This window comes from Scardinius erythrophthalmus, assembly GCF_964197995.2.
Source record: "Scardinius erythrophthalmus genome assembly, chromosome: 1".
Lineage (NCBI taxonomy): Eukaryota > Metazoa > Chordata > Actinopteri > Cypriniformes > Leuciscidae > Scardinius > Scardinius erythrophthalmus.
Genome location: NC_138221.1, coordinates 68329777 through 68351361, shown reverse-complemented (window position 1 = coordinate 68351361; position 21585 = coordinate 68329777). Strand labels below are relative to the sequence as shown.

Sequence of the window (21585 nt, the reverse complement as noted above, 5' to 3'; positions counted from 1 at the left end):
TTACTATACAGTTTTTGTATAACAGTAAAATAAATGCGCTCTCTCATTTGATTTGGGTAGTGCTAAAGCCTATATAGGCTACATGTCTGTGTATTACATTGTAGCGTTTATACGCCCACGTATAAATATTATTAATTATTATTCATAACGAATTATGATCAATAATTAATAATTTAATTATTTTCAATTATTTACTGTAACAGAATCAATAATATGATAATTTATCAGTTCATCCAATGAACAGAAAGCATAAACAATTATTAACTCTAGGAAATATAATATCTTCCTGGCCAAGAAAGAATAACCCCCTAACAGTAAATTAAGAAATAGGGTAAAAGCATAGGTAACTTTTGATCGAAGTTCAAGACAATAAAATTTGATAAGCACATACACAAGCAATCTCTTTTCAAATACAAACAATACTTTGTTGATTATATACTAACACGTACAGCTAATGTCTAACACAAACACACACACACGCACACACACACACACATTCATACGAGTTGCAGAAAGGAAGAGAGTGAGGGAAGAGTGGGTTTAAGAGTGAAAGGATGAAATCTCACGATCCCATAAGCACTTAGACATGACCTGAACGAACCATCAAACATTAAATTAACCCTTCTATCGTTTTAGGCAGGTTATTAAAGTTAAAATACACCAGTTTAGCTTTCAGTCTGGAGGTTACTTGCTTGTCTTCTCGTTCCTTTTTGGAATTCCTTTGGTCAGCGTCAAAGGGGTTCGTTTGTTGGTTATGGTCTTCTCGTGCTTGGATAGATGCGGCGAGAACCAGTCACGTGTGGCTGGCGGTTGCTGATGGTTGAATGAGTCTTTGAAGTTGAAAGCGTGCGTTGCAGCCGCGAATCAGGGAACGAAACTTTGCAGCAAAACTTAACTTAAAACCGAGACTTTCAATCGGAAAATAAAGGAAGACTTAGAAAAGAAAAGAAGACTTAGACGAGAGTAGTAAGACGGCTTGAATGAAACTGTTTAACCCATGTTCTTCAGATCTTGATTTGGGTTATTTCTGCTCGTTTGTTACATGGTACTAGTCTGCCGGAACTTAGAGAGCTTAGAGCTTTTAGAGCAGCGAGAGAGATTCGAGAGCAGCGAGAGAGAGAGATTTGTTTTTGGGTCTAAGGTTTTAAACTAAAAGTTTGTCCAACCTCCAGGATGAGTTCTGACCAATTAGACACTGGCTTTGTTTCATCGTAAATCTGGGGTGTTGGTGTGTTTTCTAGCTCTTAAGCAGAGAGGACAGAGGCTACAGTTTAGACATGATTTCTAATTAAAAGAAGATCAAAACATATTACACCGATATCATTCAAGCCATCTTGCTAGTTGTGTTCGTAAGATAGCATTGATATGAAACAGTACACACTTTCATTCATTCACTCCTTCTAATAGTTAATATAATAACTATTACCTGAATTAAATGGGATCAAAACATATTATCTTATTAAAATATGCATATAAGTGGTGGAAACAACCCAGGATTAGGTAGTTGCATGATTGTTTGATCATGAGTCCATTGAAAATTGTTCTTGAATGATTTTATGTATAGTTATTGATAAGAATCAGTTCTCTGGTGAAGAGACAGAACTCTGTTTGTTCAGAGGTCTTAAGGAGGAGGGGTCAGGAATGCTGTGGTGTCATTTCTGAACCAATTTGTCTTTTAAAAACCCCCTCATATTGACAAGTTCTTCCTTTAGCTGGGCTCATAAAAGTTCTTAGTTGGGGGTTTTCGTTGGTTTGGTCATTAGAAGGGTCTTTTGCAGACTCTGTGGCGCCAGGATGGGTGACTTATGGCTCTGGACTGTGAGGACACTGTCTTTATCTTAACCAGTCCGTAGTTGGCCACAAAGCTAGCCATTGACCAGTTATTTAGTTAGTGTTGGGGGAGGCTCTTTTAAATAGCCAGAGTGATGAGGATCATTTGACGTTCTGAACAAATCTTCTGTTTTGTTCGGCAGGAAGTAGAGAGTTTGAATTAATTTTCTGGAAGAAAATTAGTCTGTGGTTGATTTCTTCTCATTGTCGTTACATATCCCCCCTTCGGTCGACGATGTGTTGAGTAGAAGACATCGGTGAACGCTTGAGAAATGGGTAGAGGAAGCAAACACAAACAGCAAACAACAAGACAACACCTCCATGACTGGTCACTTTACTGGTGCAGGGCATTAGATTACCTAGGCATAAACAGGTTCACTCTCTCAATATAGTTAATCACGTTGACTAAAGTTTAGTTCAATTTTAGGACGTTATCCTAATTTGTTTTGGGACGGTGATTAATTAATTTTGTGACTAAATTTGATTTGTTTGTTTTATTCTCTTCTAAATTGTTCTAGGTTTAGACCAATTTACCTTTCAATTTGTGATTCGAATGATGCAGGGAGTTCTCTGGCTCACATTCGTTTTGAGGTGACTTACAAATATTAGGCGTGGTGTGTCAATCCTATTATTGTGACCTTGACCCTTATGGGGCGGACAGGCATTTTACCTAATAAAAGAAGAAAAGGAAGGAAGGAAGAGGTAAAACAAAACAAAGCAGTTGAGTGTTCCTCCTGATATGACTTGTAACTACTGTTGCACAGCTAAGGTGTCAGGGATCATGATGTAATGATAGGTGTTCTCAGGTGTACTTGTTGGATGAGTAGTTAGTTGCCATGTTTCCTATGGTAAGTGTAGCTAAGTTGTTAAGCTAGTTTCTGAAGTTAGTTTCTACCTGTGGGGGAAAACATGTTTGTTGAATGTTTTGCACAGTAGAGGCGGTTAACTTCTGTATGTTAGTGAGTATGTTAGGGATGTTGTGTAGTGTATGTATGTATGTATTAGGGATGTATGCATGTATGTATGTATGGTCAGATCTGTTTCAGTCTGTTTTGCTCCCCCCTTTGCTTGATGGCTTAGCTTTGATGAGCTTGTTGCCTCTTTGCCTTGGAAAAGGGATCTTCGGTGATCTGCTGGGAGTCAAACCAGTAAGGCAGGAAGTTCTCTGGCAGACATTGGGAGGCAGTTTGGCATGGCTGCGTGAAGCTGTGGTGCAAAACTTGGTCTCCGTTGTTGCATTCCTCCGATGATACCTTTTGGTTGTGACAGACTTTCTGACGTTCTGGGCTTACTGTTGTTTCTGTAGCACACATATGGTTCTTGAGTTTGGAGCTCGTTTGGTGGTTTCTTTATGAGTGATGGGTAGCCAGGATGGTGTTTTCTGGTACCTCTGGGTGTTTGTCAGTGGTTGACTGTGAGAGACCACTTTGTTCTGTGTTGTTGTAGAACAAGTGGTTGTCATCTTCATTATGAAGGTGTATCAGATGAATCAGTGGTCTTCCGTGTTCAGCCTGTTTTCTAGGAACACTTCCAGTCGCCTCATTAGTTGCTCCATGTCTTTTGAGGGTAAACTGTCTTGTTCTTGGGCATACTCAGTGCTGTGCTTAACTGAGTGGTGCCGAGGTGGGTTTCCTGAGAAGCGTGGCTGGTCCCATGACTTTTCCATGTGGTTGGTGTGGTATCTGTCATCAGCATGGGAATCACGTTCTCTGTGCTTCTTACGAAGAACTGTGGTGTTGTCATGCCACTGGTTGTCTTCCAGTGCAAGGCTTGTGTCTTGGCTGAAGGAGTTTGAAACTGTGGATGTTTTCAAACCTTTCTTTGAGGACATCTTCTGTTTGATGTGGGCCTTGTGGGTCAGGTCACGTAACTGTTGAATTGTCATTGTGTCTGCGCAGGCCTCGAGACCAAGATGATGACTTAATCCGGGGTGCAGGTTTCTCAGAAAGAGGTTTTTGAAGTTCACATCCTCCTCTTGTTCAGGTGAGTTATGTGCACCAAAGAAGGCTTGTCGAAAACGGTGGTAGTATGCTTGGGGAGTCTCGTGTCGACCTTGTTTGGTTTCCAAGGCGATTAACACACCGTGTTCTGACTCTGGGCCTGTGAATTCTTTTATCAGTGTCTCACATAGCAGCTGGTAGTTTGACTTGACATGAGCAGGTTGCCGGTCTAGGAAGCTTCGTACCTCTGAACTGGATGTCGATCTGAGGAGGTAGAACTTGTCTCTGTCAGTCACATGTGGTCTCACTTCTAGGTGGAAGTTGATATCTCGGATGTGGGACTGGATGTCCGGGCATTCCGTGGAGTTCGGGTTGAACTGAGTGATATTCTTAACCAGCTTGTTGAGATCTTTAAAGGTCATCGCCGGTGCAGCTCTGGGGTCTGCCTGGATGAGCTCTCGTTGCTTGTTGGCAGGGAACGGTTCTGTGGTGAAGGCCTGTGACGTTTTGGGTTGTGGCCATTCACTTCTTTCACTGTATGGCAGTTCTTGGATGGAGGACTCTGTCCTGCTAGGCAGTGGTGATGCTGAGGGAGGTCTCTCCCTTCTTGGCTCTGGTTTCTGTTGGAAAATGTGCTGGAGTTCATCTCTGACCGCGTAGAGCTCGTCGTTGACGTCATCTCGCTGTTGGGTCAGATGGTTGATTTCAGCATTGCACCTTTCCAGGTGGTCTTTCAGAGCATTAATTTCAGAGTTCTTATCTTTAATGTCAGCTTTAGCTTTCTCTAGCTGATGTTCAGCAGACTGGAGTTGGTTTACCAGGTGTTTCTGGACAGTCTTTAATTCTTGTTTGTCACTTTCAGTGGCTGCAAGGGCTTCTTGGAGCTTGTCAACTTGGTTCTTTGTCTCTTGCTCCACTTTGTCAGGCACTTGAGCTTTCGCTTTGAGCTGGTCTGTGCAGCGTTGAGTGTGCATCAGCTCTCTCAGGAACTCAGTGGTCTGACGCTTGAAGTCGTCCTGGACTTTCACTTCCAGCTTGTCCATGCGGCTCTGGGCACGTGTCAGCTCCTCCTGAAGGTGGGTGATGTGCTTGTCGCTTAGTGTCAGCTGGGCTGTGAAGGCATTGCTTAGGGAACAGATAATCTTGGTTAGTTCCACTTGGTTGTGGTTTTGATTCTGGCTTGAATCATGTGTCAGGAATCTTCTCAGAATTATGATTATTATTAAAAATAATAACAGTTCAATTGTCTTTGGTGTGAGGCAGTCCATAATGCCTCTGAGCCAGGCGTCCACGTCAGTGGGGTTTGTTGTCCACGGCATGTTGGCACGCTGGGGTGAAGAGACTGACACAGATCTGTGTGGGGTGTAAGCCTATGTGGTTGAACAGCTAAGTGTCGTTTCAGTGACTGTACAACAATAGTGAAGTGTTGTAATGTCTAAGTGTTGGTCTCAATGTAGACAGGTAGGCTAGTGAGGTGGAAACTTTGTCACTCAACTAAGTGAGGGAAAGAGAGAGAAAAGGTTAAAACAAATCTCAATTGCAAGGATTTTTTTTTTTTTTTTTTCAGTGGGAGAAATATTTTTATAAATATTTCCTATCAATGAAAAACTGGTTTAAACTCGTGATGTTTCACTCAACTGAGAAAGGGGAAAAGAGAGAGAGGTTAAAACCAATTTCACTAAAACAAGAAAGAAAATTCTTAAGTAGGAGACATATTATTTTTCTCATAAATGCTGCCTATCGGTGAGAATCTGTTTCTAGAAAGGTAAACAATATTATTGTTTATGTTTACAAGGAAAAATAATACAATAATAATGCTGATACCTTTTTCCGAGTTTTACAGGATTGACACCACACACCGTCAGTTGGACTGCTTACAGCTGGGATGCTATGAAGGCGACGGTTGCTCAACACTTGTCTCTGTTAATTTATCTTGGATAAGATGTTAAATTGTAAATTGTGTTTACAAAACAGAGAGAGTATGGAGAACAAGAGAGGGTTTGATTACAAATCAAATACCTATTAATTGTTTTCTTTGGAAAAATTATCTTTCTCTTTCTTTAGACTCGATTGATGGTTCTTCCAGGTTTGTTTCCTACAAATGTGAAGAAAGGGGATGGAATAAAGCAGGACAGAACAGGAAAGACGTGTAAAGGAGGAAGAGGAAGGAGTGAAAGGAGATTGGGTCCACAAATGGCTCTGAAGCCTTTGTGTCGAACTACGAGTGTAGAATTGATAGTTGCCAACAACTAAACGTTCAAAAATAAAACTTTGTAAGAGAGGGTTATCTCTGATTTATTTGACACTTGTAGTGAGATACCAATGTCTCCTATTGAGGCTCAGGTGTGTTACTCCCAAGCTTTCAAAGTTCAAAAATGTATTCACCTGAAGTGATTAAATCTAAAAGAGAATTTTAGAAATTAGGAAAAATTATGAAATTAGATTTATTAAAAATAAATCGAGAAATCATTAGAAATTACCTGTTTAGGAAAATAGAATTTAAACCCTTTTTAAATCAAATTAAAATTTGACAATTAATAATCATAAACCAGTATTTTCTTTTCAAGTAAAATGCAGGTAAATGAAATTAATAATTGTGAACCGAAATTTCCTTTTCGCAGAAAAATATGGGTAAAGTATAATATGAGACAGGTAAAATAGGAAAGAAGAAAAGACCAACAGGTGTAAACATCAAGGTGTTTAAATGGTTAAATCCCTTTAACGTTGTTCAAACAGACACTGTATTTAACCACTGTCAATGACAACCGTAAATAATGCTTAAGGCTTTAGTATAGGTTAGGCCTCAATGTAAACAACTACCTAGCTTAGCTTTAGCTTAGCTTAGCTTAGCCACAAATGGGTTTGTTTCAGTTTGTTTACACTGTGGCCAGACGGGCTTTGCTGTGGGGTCCGAGTTCCCCCGGAAGCGTTGGTTAAGACTTCCGTGTCACGATTGTAACTATGGCGACAAAACAAACTCTAGTGGGCGAAGTTGTGAATTGCAGCTCGTAAACAGTAATGCATATTACATGAAATGTCGGCACATTTCAAACAATGTTCAAAGAATATGCACGTCGATCATATTATATGAAATGTCGGCGCATTTCAAAAATACAAATAAAGGACACCACTCGTAGCTGTTTTTACGACGTGGGGCTTCACTCGGTTGTTTAAGAGTGATTAACTTTAAAGGACAGCTTTGTGCTGTAATAGATGGAACAAACGATCTCGGCGGATCGTCTCTGTGCAATGTTATCTGAGCACGCAAAAACAACAGGGTTTTTAACTGTTGGTTGAGTTTCAACGTCAAGCTTTACTTGAACACAACTTTAATTCCTATTCAACTACACTCGGACATACGCAGTGTTTACGCGAGAATTAATTGAACAGACACAGATAAGCTTATAGTTTATCACGGGGATTGCCGTGGGACACGCACAGACAACCTGATAAATAAAGATTAATCTGTGAGGAGAATATTCGTCCCAGTGGAACACGCACTGAGTGACGATCAGATAAATAAGGACTAACGTTAACGTTAGACGAGGAACACGCTCATCCGTCCTTTACGTGGTTATTTTAATTACTGCAGTTTTAATTTCGTTAAGCTCTCTGACTGATACGAACACACATGTTATAACGTTAGCTCTATTTGAAAGACTCTGGAACACGCAGACGTCTTAAGCTAATTATTCAGAAATCGGGGAACACGCCCAATTTCTTACCTTATTGTTGTGTGAGATCTTATATCTTCACTTACTGCAGTTCAAGTTAAAAATTTAATTAAAATAAAATAAATTAGGGAGGCAGATTAGACTAGAGTAACAGCTCTGGGTGAATTCACGCAGCAGACATCCATTCAAACAGGGCGCGCGCGGCGCGCTCTCCATACGTCACACACAGACTCTCAGGTTCGGATCTCTTATCCGCATACCATGAAAAGATAATTACTTCGTATATGCTTACAATTTTAGGTTAAACTTCCCGCATTCGTCTCCACCATAAATGTAGCGTTTATACGCCCACGTATAAATATTATTAATTATTATTCATAACGAATTATGATCAATAATTAATAATTTAATTATTTTCAATTATTTACTGTAACAGAATCAATAATATGATAATTTATCAGTTCATCCAATGAACAGAAAGCATAAACAATTATTAACTCTAGGAAATATAATATCTTCCTGGCCAAGAAAGAATAACCCCCTAACAGTAAATTAAGAAATAGGGTAAAAGCATAGGTAACTTTTGATCGAAGTTCAAGACAATAAAATTTGATAAGCACATACACAAGCAATCTCTTTTCAAATACAAACAATACTTTATTGATTATATACTAACACGTACAGCTAATGTCTAACACAAACACACACACACGCACACACACACATTCATACGAGTTGCAGAAAGGAAGAGAGTGAGGGAAGAGTGGGTTTAAGAGTGAAAGGATGAAATCTCACGATCCCATAAGCACTTAGACATGACCTGAACGAACCATCAAACATTAAATTAACCCTTCTATCGTTTTAGGCAGGTTATTAAAGTTAAAATACACCAGTTTAGCTTTCAGTCTGGAGGTTACTTGCTTGTCTTCTCGTTCCTTTTTGGAATTCCTTTGGTCAGCGTCAAAGGGGTTCGTTTGTTGGTTCCCTTTCAAGGCGGTCACTTCGACATTACGTCACTGACGTATATGGGAACTCCTTCCTTCTCCATTTCACTGAAATCTTATAGGCTAACGCCAGCTGGAGACAGCTGGCCAATTGACGCGAACATGCAAATGCTGACCGACCGCGGGCAGTATAAATAGCGTGGGCGCGACAATACGTCAGACTCTTTTTCTTCACGCTAGAAGTCTTATCTGAAGTCATCGTGGAAGTTGCAATAGAGGTTACTCACCATGTACCCTCCCCGCATCCGATGGCTGCTACTACATGCCAGATATGTGCGGGTCCTATTGACTCGCTCTACCCTAACAAGGATCAACCGAGGCCGCACTCAAGGACGACAGGCACGTGCCGGACAGTGCGCGCCCTCAGGGGAATAAACCCGGGCATCAGCGGGGATGAGGCCCACTGCCGCCAGCAGGCCGCTGGTGGGCCCTCTCCCGCCCAAAGACGATACTTTAGCCCGGTATCTCAGCAGCAGCCAACGAGCGCGTTGTACAACCCGCTCGCCTGCACCCAAACACTGTTTCTATAGCAACTCAAGTCTTCCTAGCCAGTCTAGGGAAACGACGGTGTTCAAGTCCCGCTGCGGTCGGACTTCCACCAAAACTTCTAAAGAACAGGCTACTTCACGAAAGACTCCGTCTTCCACAACGTCCTAAAAGTGGTAGTCGTGCGCAAGACGCACGTCTAGAGAGACGAGGCAAAGGCATGGCCGAGTCTAAAAGGGAAGTGTGGATGCTATGAGTCTAGACGCCCCGCTCTGACAATGGAAAGTGCACAGCCGCAATCCGGTGAGTGTTTACCCCCCTTCAGTCTTGACTACGGGGTTGCGCAGTCGTTACCGCTTATGCTGTTGACGCTGGGCCTACGTAACATTACATATTGATGTGCTTACAGCTTATGTTGTCAGGCTGCCCTGTATCTTTCAGTGCAACTGGCCATGCAACTACGTATTCACAGTTGTCGTCGCTACGCTACTGACGCTGTGTTTATGTACACACCGCACACTGATATGTGTTATAATTTTGCCGTTGTATATTGCCCTGTATCCTTCAGTGCAATGGCTATTCTGATTACTACGCAGTGCGTATTCACCGTTGTTGCGCGATGCAACTGACGCTGTTTATGGACACACCGCACACTGATATATGTGTTATGATTTGTGCCGTTATATATTGCCCTGTATCCTTCAGTGCAACTGGCCATGCAACTACGTATTCACAGTTGTTGTCGCTACGCTACTGACGCTGTGTTTATGTACACACTGCACACTAATATGTGTTATGATTTTGCCGTTGTATATTGCCCTGTATCCTTCAGTGCAATGGCTATTCTGATTTCTACGCAGTGCGTATTCACAGTTGTTGCGCGATGCAACTCACGCTGTGTTTATGTACACACTGCACACTGATATGTGCTATGATTTGTGCCGTTGTATATTGCGCTTTATCCTTCAGTGCAATGGCTATTCTGATTACTACGCAGTGCGTATTCACAGTTGTTGTCGCTACGCCACTGACGCTGTGTTTATGTACACACTGCACACTAATATGTGCTATATTTGTGCCATTATATATTGCCCTGTATCCTTCAGTGCAACTGGCCATTCTGATTCAACTATGTATTCACAGTTGTTGTGCGATGCCACAGACGCTGTGTCTATGTACACTATGTGTGTGTTATGCTTATGCCACGATATTGCCCTGTATCCTTCAGTGCAACGGGCTATTCTGATTACTACGTAATCACAGTTGTTGTGTGATGCAACTGACACTGTGTTACGTACACACTACACACTGTTATGTGTTAGGTTTTATGCCACTATATAATGTTGCCGTTGTATATTGCCCTGTATCCTTCAGTGCAATGGCTATTCTGATTACTACGCAGTGCGTATTCACAGTTGTTGCGTGATGCAACTGACGCTGTTTACGTACACACTACACACTGACATGTGTTATGAATTTTGCCGTTGTATATTGCCCTGTATCCTTCAGTGCAAATGGCTATTCTGACTACTACGTATTCACAGTTGTTGCGCTATGCAACTGGTGCTGCGTTACGTACACACCGCACTCTGTTATGTGCTATGATCTATGCCATTATATATTGCCCTGTGTCATTCAGTGAAAATGGCTATTCTGATTACTATGCAGTGCGTATTCACAGTTGTCGTGCCATGCAACTGACGCTATGTATACGTACACACTACACACTGATATGTGTTATGAATTTTGCCGTTATATATTGCCCTGTATCCTTCAGTGCAAATGGCTATTCTGATTGCTGTGTATTCACAGTTGCTGTGCAATGCCACTGACGCTGTGTTATGTACATTGATATGTGTCTATGACTTATGCCGTTATATATTGCCCTGTATCCTCAGTGCAACCGCCTATTCTGGTTACTACGTATTCACAGTCGTTGTCGCTGTGCATAGTCACAGTTTGTCGCTACGGCGACTTGCGCTGCATCTGTGTACACACTGAAGCGTTATGCTGTTATGTTGCCCTTCAACATAACCGACCATTGCGTTTGAACTGCGCATATTCATGCAGTTTCAGTCGCTTCGACGACTTGCGCTGCATTATACACACAGATGTTTTAAAAGTGCACACTGATGTGTTATGCTGTTATGTTGCCCTCTATCCTTCAGTGCAACAACCAGCTGTCCTATCTAACTGTGCATATTCACAGTTCTGTCGCTATGGCGACTACACTGCACTTATGTACGTACAAGGATGTGTTTTTGCTATTTTGTTGCCCTGTTTCCTTCAGTGCAAAACTAGCTGTCTTATCTAACCGTGCATATTCACAATTTCTGGATGTATGTACATACATGGATGCGTTATGCTGTAATGCTGCCCTGTTTCCTTCAGTGCAGCTAGCCATCCTGATCTAACTGTGCATCTCAGTTCTGTCTCTACACAGTTTCTGTCGCTACGGCGACTACGCTGGATTTATGTACATACATGGATGCGCTATTCTTGCGCACTTGTGTTATGCTGTCATGTTGCCCTGTATCTTAGTGCAACTAGCTATCCCAGTCGAACTGTGCATATTCACAGTCTCTGTCGATATACGGCGACCTGCGCTGCATTTAATTGCACATGGATGTGTTCATGCTGCGGTGTTGCCCCGTATCCTTCAGTGCCTATACTGAGCTACTGCGTTAAGTTGGCGCTACAGCGACCGATGCTGTTACGTACACGTGCTACGCTGTTATGTTGCCCCGTTGCCTTCAGTGCAACTGGCTATTCTGTACTAACTCTTATACTCACAGTTCTAGCTACGGCTACGACTGTGTTTGTGTACTTCTGAGGTTCCATGCTATTATGGGGCTATTATCTAACTGCGTATATTCACAGTTGTTGTCGCTACGGCCACTAGCACTGTGTTTATGTACATTCAGTTATGTGTTAATTTGAACTTCCGTACATCGGCTATAGAACATCGGCTATGTTCTACTAGGGAGTGTCAGTTTCCTTGTGACCCCCTTACTGGCCTTTCATCCCCGGTTCATGGACCTCAGAGTTATGGGGCTCCCCCATGACAATCCCCCTCAGGAAGGTCCTGCTTCTACAGGTGATCGGCACGATTGGCACCCCAGCCCCAAGCTGTGGAACCTTCTTGTGTGTCCGCTGCTGGGTCCATAGTTGAGCAAGACACTTCACACTAATAAGTGCTGAGAGCTTCCTTGAATATGGCCTTCCACCTGCTCTCGCCCCAGCGAAGCACTTTGGAGACCTACGCTCATTCTAAGTGAATGATGTTGCATTGTCTCGGACCTGGTGACTGCAGCGTCACTCTCCATCCGATACCAAGCTGCGTTCCGAAGTCGCTTACACCGTTCAGAGCACAGTTTGATCCCTGCCCGCCTTATCTGCTGAGCCGTCAGCCTCGCATGATGCCGATGCTCAGAGTGCTGTTGGCCCTGTAAGGGCTTTGCGGATGTACGTGGATCACTAGGCAGCAGTCTGACTAGCTGTTTGTGTGCTTGGTGGATGGTGCTAGGGACGTGCTGTTTTATACTGAGACTTTCTCCTAAATTCGACGCTTTCAATGTTGGCTTAATGCCTACGGGGTATGCTGGCTGTCTTCTCAGAACACATTCGCCAGGGTTTCAAGTTTGGTGCACTGCCTATAGCGTCGTGGGTTCGGTGAGTTTTATTAAGTGTACTCATGAACTGGTACCACCAGCTGTGCAGTGGTCTGCATTATGCAGAGTTACCATTGCTGCTAACTCTGTGTTATGACTTAAGGTTTCATGGCTGTTTCCGCATTACGCAGTAGTTTTCTATATACTGTTACTCTGTGTATGGCTATAGGTTATGCAGCTGTTACCGCTATTGCTGTCGACACTGTGTTAACTCTTGTGTTTGAGTGCTTATGGTGTTGTGCTGCCCTGTCCAGTGCAGCCTTCGCTTCATTGCATTGGATATGCAACTTGGTAAGGTCGGATCAGATGTTTCTTGGTCTAGTTTTGCCTATCAGTTCGAGTGCTCCTGGCGGTGCTGCTGGCTTAGAACTGTTGTCTCTCGTGGGAGTGTGGCTTGACCCCGTTCAGGGCTTATCTTCACTGCGCTCACGGCGGGATTCTATACAGTTCCCATATACGTCAGTGACGTAATGTCGAAGTGACCGCCTTGAAAGGGAACGTCTCCGGTTACTATCGTAACCTCGGTTCCCTGAGAGGCGGGAACGAGACATTACGTCAGCCGCCGTGCTCGCCGTTTGATCAGCTGTGCTAGCGTTCAGTCTTGATTCTGACGTATTGTCGCGCCCACGCTATTTATACTGCCCGCGGTCGGTCAGCATTTGCATGTTCGCGTCAATTGGCCAGCTGTCTCCAGCTGGCGTTAGCCTATAAGATTTCAGTGAAATGGAGAAGGAAGGAGTTCCCATATACGTCAGTGACGTAATGTCTCGTTCCCGCCTCTCAGGGAACCGAGGTTACGATAGTAACCGGAGACGTTATGGTCTTCTCGTGCTTGGATAGATGCGGCGAGAACCAGTCACGTGTGGCTGGCGGTTGCTGATGGTTGAATGAGTCTTTGAAGTTGAAAGCGTGCGTTGCAGCCGCGAATCGTGGAACGAAACTTTGCAGCAAAACTTAACTTAAAACCGAGACTTTCAATCGGAAAATAAAGGAAGACTTAGAAAAGAAAAGAAGACTTAGACGAGAGTAGTAAGACGGCTTGAATGAAACTGTTTAACCCATGTTCTTCAGATCTTGATTTGGGTTATTTCTGCTCGTTTGTTACATGGTACTAGTCTGCCGGAACTTAGAGAGCTTAGAGCTTTTAGAGCAGCGAGAGAGATTCGAGAGCAGCGAGAGAGAGAGATTTGTTTTTGGGTCTAAGGTTTTAAACTAAAAGTTTGTCCAACCTCCAGGATGAGTTCTGACCAATTAGACACTGGCTTTGTTTCATCGTAAATCTGGGGTGTTGGTGTGTTTTCTAGCTCTTAAGCAGAGAGGACAGAGGCTACAGTTTAGACATGATTTCTAATTAAAAGAAGATCAAAACATATTACACCGATATCATTCAAGCCATCTTGCTAGTTGTGTTCGTAAGATAGCATTGATATGAAACAGTACACACTTTCATTCATTCACTCCTTCTAATAGTTAATATAATAACTATTACCTGAATTAAATGGGATCAAAACATATTATCTTATTAAAATATGCATATAAGTGGTGGAAACAACCCAGGATTAGGTAGTTGCATGATTGTTTGATCATGAGTCCATTGAAAATTGTTCTTGAATGATTTTATGTATAGTTATTGATAAGAATCAGTTCTCTGGTGAAGAGACAGAACTCTGTTTGTTCAGAGGTCTTAAGGAGGAGGGGTCAGGAATGCTGTGGTGTCATTTCTGAACCAATTTGTCTTTTAAAAACCCCCTCATATTGACAAGTTCTTCCTTTAGCTGGGCTCATAAAAGTTCTTAGTTGGGGGTTTTCGTTGGTTTGGTCATTAGAAGGGTCTTTTGCAGACTCTGTGGCGCCAGGATGGGTGACTTATGGCTCTGGACTGTGAGGACACTGTCTTTATCTTAACCAGTCCGTAGTTGGCCACAAAGCTAGCCATTGACCAGTTATTTAGTTAGTGTTGGGGGAGGCTCTTTTAAATAGCCAGAGTGATGAGGATCATTTGACGTTCTGAACAAATCTTCTGTTTTGTTCGGCAGGAAGTAGAGAGTTTGAATTAATTTTCTGGAAGAAAATTAGTCTGTGGTTGATTTCTTCTCATTGTCGTTACAACATAATAATTAAAAGAAAGAGTATACCATCATATTTTTTGGCTAATTTACTTTAGTTTTTTATAATACATCATACACTGTTAGATCTTACCAGGCTTTTTTACTGTAAAATACTGGCAACATTACTGTTAGTTGTACAGTTCTTAACAAAACTAAATTAAATTAAAACTCGAGTTAACTAATATTTCACTTGCAGAAACCGACTGCCTTTAACTGATTAACTGTCATTTAAATGTATTAACTAAAAATTTTAATGCACAAATAATGGTAGCAAAGTATTACTGTGAACTTAATTCATTTGAGACCACTAAAAAAAGATTGTACAAAAAAGACTGAACACCTGCTGTTAACAAGCAGAACCACTGAAGGAAAGAGAAACACTCAAACAGAAAATAGAGAAACACAAGAACTAAAACTGACTTCAAACCATTACACATTATTACACTTATTATTACCCAGTATTTCTTTATTTCTGTCATACATCTACAGAAGTAGTTATTGAGATGTTTAATTGAAAATGTTTGGTTTGATACCATAATAGAGATCAGTGTTTGCTTTAGTTGGGATGATGACTTTTTAACATCAGTTTTTCGCTTGCTGCTTGAACTCTGTTTTTGCAAGTCACACATGTGCATACACACATGGTTTGTGAATGCAGTTTGTTATATTGATTATGATGACATACTAACATATAGCCTGTTCATTTACTAATCTCATTCAGTTTAATCCTGTATCAAGTGTTACATTACCACCACTATGAAACTACAGAAATGAGTTACAATGATATTTTTTTTTAGCAAATCATGCACAACCAAAGAAACAGTTACACTGACTTGTAGAAACACAGATATCAAAATTCAGCACGTCTCTCAACAATGGTGGCAATTATTGTTCCCAGCAGTGCATGCTGGGAGTTTTATACTATCCTGGAACCCAGCATGCATTGCGACATGAATGTTGATGTCTGTGTGTGTCTGAGTCATGCAGTAGTTCAAAATGTTTTAATGCAGTATATGATTTCAATATTCTTCAGAATAACTGATTACAGAAAGATTGATGGATTTCATGAGGTAGATTAACATATATATGACAAATATTAAATAGCCATTAATTCAAAGCTTATACACAGGACGAGATCAGAAAATCATATCCAAAATGATCATGACATCATCACAACAGCCAAAAACACCTGATCAACTTCCTCTTGACTTTGTCTTGCCATAACAAATGTGTTTTATAAGCTCACAGTTACAGCAGCCAGAGGGAAACTAATGTTATAAAGTCAAGGGCCAAGAGACCAACTAAAGCAAATACTGATCTCCATCATGGTGACAACAAACTTTATTATATTCAATAAAACAAACTAAATATCTGTTAATTCTCAACTAATTCTCAACTTTTGTACATGTATGAAATAAATAATGTTAAACTGGTTTGTACACTGGTTTCATACTCAGTGTGGCTGGAAGTCAGTTCTAGTTCTTGTGTTTCTCTTTTTACTGTTCTTGTCTCTCTGTCCTTCAGTGATTCTGCTTATCAGGTGTTCATCATGTAGGGAATAGTGAATGAGGGTATAGGGTGTGATTTTGAACACAGCCTCAGACTGTTGACTTTGACCGCTGTTGATTCACAGTATATTCCTGTAAGCTATTTTCTCAAAAACAATATATACAAATATTCACAAATATATCAAAGAATGCATCGTTTTCTACGGTAGATTACTGTTTTAATGAAAAATGGTATGATACTGTCAGAACTTTTTTTTGACAGATATTATATGATATTTGTGGTTTTAAACCAATCTATTGTATAAAGTGCTGTAACAATCATGACATGACTAGACGAATAGCAGAGCTGCTTTCTTTACTGCTGATTTCTCATCACTGTATTTTTGTTGTGTTTGTTATTAAGAACAACTTAACGATTTTGAGCGCTGTTAATTCACATTATATTCCTGTAGGCTATTTTTGTTTTCTACGGTATATTACTGTTTTAATGGAAAATGGTATAAAATTGTCAGAATTTGGCCTTTTTTTACAGCAAGGGTTAACAGTGTGCGTAACACGAGAATGAACCTCATTGGTTCTTGCGGAAGATCAAACATGCTCCGTAACACAAGAATAACTCACACACATTCTCACACATCAAGCAAGCATGTCTAAGCTTCCGTTTAACACAACTGATATGTGCGTTGATCAATTTTATATGTAAATAAAAGAGTCGATTAAATCTGTTATTCATATAAAGTGATGTCTCTTCAGAAAATTTGGATTAAACTAAATTCAAATAGTTTAGTTTCACAATCTCTTTATGAACTTTTTGAAGCATTGAAGTGGTAGCACTGTCAATGGAGGAACAGAAATATCTCAGATTTTATTTAAAATTTCTTCATTTCTGTTCTGAAAATGAATGAAAGTCTTACAGGTTTGGAACGATATGAGGGTGAGAAAATAATGACAGAATTTTCATTTTTTGGTAACTAACCCTTTAAAAAAACAAAACCAATCACACCAGACAGGATTCTTGTTATATTACTTAACATACTTGAGTTTGTCCAGATGGGTGAGAGTATCAGAGAGCAGCTTCAGTCCTGATTCTCCTGGGTGATTGTAGCTCAGATCCAGCTCTCTCAGGTGGGAAGGGTTTGAACTCAGAGCTGATGCCATAGCAGCACAACCTTCTTCTGTCACCATACACTGAGATAATCTACAACAACAGTAAGTGACCATGTTAGTGTGCTTCATCTACTGGTAGCCTCTGATTGATTTGAATGAAATCACAGTGTTGTAAAATATGCAAATTATCAGATACAAATTATCTAAAGGATCTAATTGTAAGTTATAATTTCAAAATAAAAAAAACTCTATTTTTACCCATAAAATCTAAAAGAATTAACCCTCTGGGGTTGACAGACATACCGGCACCTTTTGATTGTTTTTTTCACATAATACAATACTAATTTATGTAATTTATGGTAATATGGTTATACAGCAATACATCATTCGAAACTGTAAAAAGTTTACGTTCATTTGTGTCCACTTGCAATCAAAACAAAACAAAAACAGGATGTTTTCAGCCGTCTCTGTGAACTTTTTTCACAGAGAAGGAAAACAAAATTCTGCAAATATTTGTCACACAGACAAGAGTAATATATCTGTAGATACAAGATATAAGTGTCTACTTTTAAATTATCCTATTCAAAATGAAAACAAATATTCTCTGTTTATATAATCTATATAGGAGAGAGAGATGTAACTGTCTCTCGTGTCAGCTTCCAGCAAATGTGAACATGCTAACAGACAGCACACGGTATTCATATGGTAATGATCTGAGGCAATTCATGCAAACAGAGTCAACACCCACATCAACTCAAATGCATCATGTTTCATCAGAATGATCATATTCATTTAATTTATTTTGGGATGCAGTGAGAAATAATTCTGGAATAAAAATAATTTCACAATAAATTTTCTAGGATATGTCCTTGTGTGGTTATTTTTCACAGACCCTCAAATACCTCAGTATGTTGAGTTGACAGTTTAGACTCTTCAGTCCAGCACATAGCAGATTCACTCCTGAATCCTGCAGATCATTGTTACTCAGGTCCAGTTCTCTCAGGGAGGAGTTTGATGACTGTAGAACTGAAGACAGAATTTCACAGCACTGATCGGTGAGCTTACAGTGTGCCAACCTAAACAGGGGAGAAATAAGAAACAAATCATAACAAAAACAATATTATTAATACAGACTGGTGTTTTAGGGCACTGTATGCATTGTCTGATGTTTTTGAGAAAGGTCTGCAAAGAACATGAATGTAAAGACCCCGATATACTTCAATGGAAATCGTTCTCTTAAAAAATTTGTTTTATTTAAATCAATAATTTCAGTCACCACTACTTTTTTCATGATTCTCTTTCACACATACATAGAAATAAATAAACAGTGAACTCGTGCAAATACGTCAGTTGGTAGTAACAAGGTTTATACAACAGTAGATTCACATGTCCACATTAACTCTAAAATTTGGAATGCAGTGAGAAATAATCCTGGAAGAATTTACCTCAGAAAAAGAGCAAAACTGTGGTTTCCTTTTCATTATGAGGACTTGATACATATATGGATATCATTTAAGATGAGTTATTTATTTTTACATTAGAAAATATGCTATTTTTTTTTACATAAACATGCACTATAAAAAAGTGAAAGTGCAGTTGTTGCTTTAAGGAGGTACTTCTTCTCTGGCTCTCAACGAAGGCGGTTGCATTTTCTTCCCCTCCTCTCCCTTACCTACCCTGCTTTGCTCCTCTCGTCTTGTTTAGTCTACGGTCTTGTACTTTGAGATACTCTCTCCGCACTGCTCTCCAAACTAAGAAATTATGGATTTGATCAACTGGTCTCTCAACGCAATTGACACCATCTTCTCGACGAGAAGCTTGGGCTCGGGGGACCTTACTGCCCTGCCGGAACGTTCGCAGCTGGCTACACGATGGACGCGTGGGAGAGGTGGCGGGTCGTGTGTCTGGCGGCTCTTTCTGCGGAGGACATTAAAGATATCTACCTATTCGGAACCATGATAACAGGTCTTCTGCTGATTGGATTAGGCATTGCCCTGGTTTATCAAGGAATGAAGAAGACGGTGACAGCTGTCCAAAGCCCAACAGGGCTGCCCGTCATGATTGAAGCAGTGGGCAGAGCTGTCAGCACTCAGACTGTGACTATGAACCACAAAATGGATAACATCATGAAGAAGCTCACAGCTTTGCAAAGGCAAATGGATCGTTTCAGAGACCAAAATGGACCAGGAGAATAGCCGTGTAAATTGGAATGCGGCTACTCGCCCCAAGACCACACAATCCCAATCTTATCTGCTTTCTGATTAATATGATTAAAATATTTATTTATTTATAAAAATGTTTGCAACCTTATGCTGCCTGTAGTGCTTTAGGTTATTTTTTTTCGACATCAATCTACACTATATAATGACCAGTTTATAGTTTGACTAAACTATGACCAGCAATAGTTTAATTGCTTTTATTGCTCTCTTCATTTGAAAGTGTGTTTAAAAGTAAATGTAAATGTACATCTATCTCAAGAATACAATCTCACAATCATACAAAATTCAACATCTCTCTCTCTCTCTGTGCGTGTGTGTGTCAGGTGAGGAGAGGTGAGGCTGCTTCACCATCGAGTATGTGATGCCCATGAATGTTCAGCTGACCAGTGAGTCGACTATCAGCGTTCTGAGTAAGTCACACACACACCTTCACGACAAGCAAAAACCAGCTTTACTAATGTCTACAGCCGTCGTACTCATCTAGGTTTGTCCCAGACTTGACAAGAATTCTCTCTCTCTCTCTATCTCTCTCTCTCTCACACAGTTTGGACAGTTTAGAGCACTGATCTATATAATGACTGGATAGCTCATGACGTTGTAAACTGCCAGCACGCAGTGAAGCCACCGGAAGTGTTCGAGCGGCCATCTTACGGTTCCCTACCAGCAGAGGCTCCAGCGGCCGTTATACAGAGATTGGTGGCTTCGACGGCACTTTTAAGAGGACCCGCTGTGCAGCATACAAGTGTAAAACGACGTAGAAAGGATGTAGAAACACTTCCCACAGGATGTAATTCAAGCCCTGTAAGTAATCATTTATATGCGCAATTGTCGCTATGCCCGTGTTGTTTTTTGCGGAGGCAAGAGTATTTCAAAAACAAAAACCAACAACAGCAACAACAATGATAAAACAGTCAACAGTAGCCTATAAGAAACATCAGAGCAGCATTAAATCACAATTAAAGGGTAACTAAACCCCTGGTCAGAGCCTGACTCCACCCACTGGCAATATTTGAAAAATTCTAGAAAAGTGGGCAGACCCCAGCGGAGATAGAGGGGACGAACCGTGAGCGGGGGGGCGTGAACCTGAGACCTGCTGTCAGACTCTCTAAAATGGACAGTGACTCACAGGGTCGCAAGACGACGTAAAGTACATGCATCTGATGAGTTTTATCGAGCTGATGTCAATAGCGCGCTCTCTATAGGCATATTCATATTTTGCCGCTATGTGAAAAAATCCGGCAAAATGCGCCGGCGCGTTTGTCGACCCCAGAGGATTAACTTTAGCCTAACCATAAATTGTGATTAAAATATATATGATCACTCACATCAAGACGCCGCTGCGGCGGTGGAGTCCATGCAGGAGTAGCAGCGTTTGGCACTGCGTCGCTTTTCAGCGCGAGCTGTGTGGAGAAGCCCATTTCCACCTCTATTGCGTTGGAAAAGCAATCTTGCGTAAAATGCAGGTTTCACACTCACGGTCTTCCAGGCCAAGTGCATGCAACTACTGGCGCCTAATTTCCAAGTCTGCTGGAAAGCTATGCAGTCCTATGCATATATATATATATATATATATATATATATATATATATATATATATATATATATATATATATATATATATATATATATATTACTACTATGATTATATTACTATGACATTGTATGAAAAGTTGTTTTCCTCAGCAATTATAACAACTAAAATAAATAAAAGAAGTTTATAGGTAAGAGTGACGGTTGAGACGTTTGTTACAACGCTCTTAAAGAAATCCCTTTCCTCAGGGACTTTTCCTCCTCAGTGAAACCCTTACTAGAGGCTTCATGTAAACCGTTCATTGTCTGAACTGGCTCAAACTAACATGGCGGCATCGGGCATATAACGCTATAGCTCAAACTAACGTGATTGTTGTAAAGGTTTTTAAACAACAAAACACATCCACTTGCACATATTTGACAATCGGAATATCAGATATGTCATGCTATAACTAACACATTTGTGAATATTTTGAATAAAAAAAGGGAACCACATACAGGGACAAAA

The 21585-nt window shown here is 40.7% G+C and overlaps 1 protein-coding gene across 1 annotated transcript in view; it reads right to left on the bottom strand.

Moving 5' to 3' along the window:
* Positions 1–5403: 5403 nt before the first annotated feature.
* The window catches only part of LOC308696538 (protein NLRC3-like), a gene marked incomplete at both ends in the record, with an annotated part of 38713 nt that continues 22531 nt past the window's right edge, over positions 5404–21585 (bottom strand). Inside the window, 3 exons of the mRNA XM_081375332.1 lie at positions 5404–5407; positions 17258–17419; positions 18231–18404. Of these exons, the coding sequence (XP_081231458.1) occupies positions 5404–5407; positions 17258–17419; positions 18231–18404 (340 nt within the window). The remainder of the gene's footprint in view (positions 5408–17257; positions 17420–18230; positions 18405–21585) is intronic.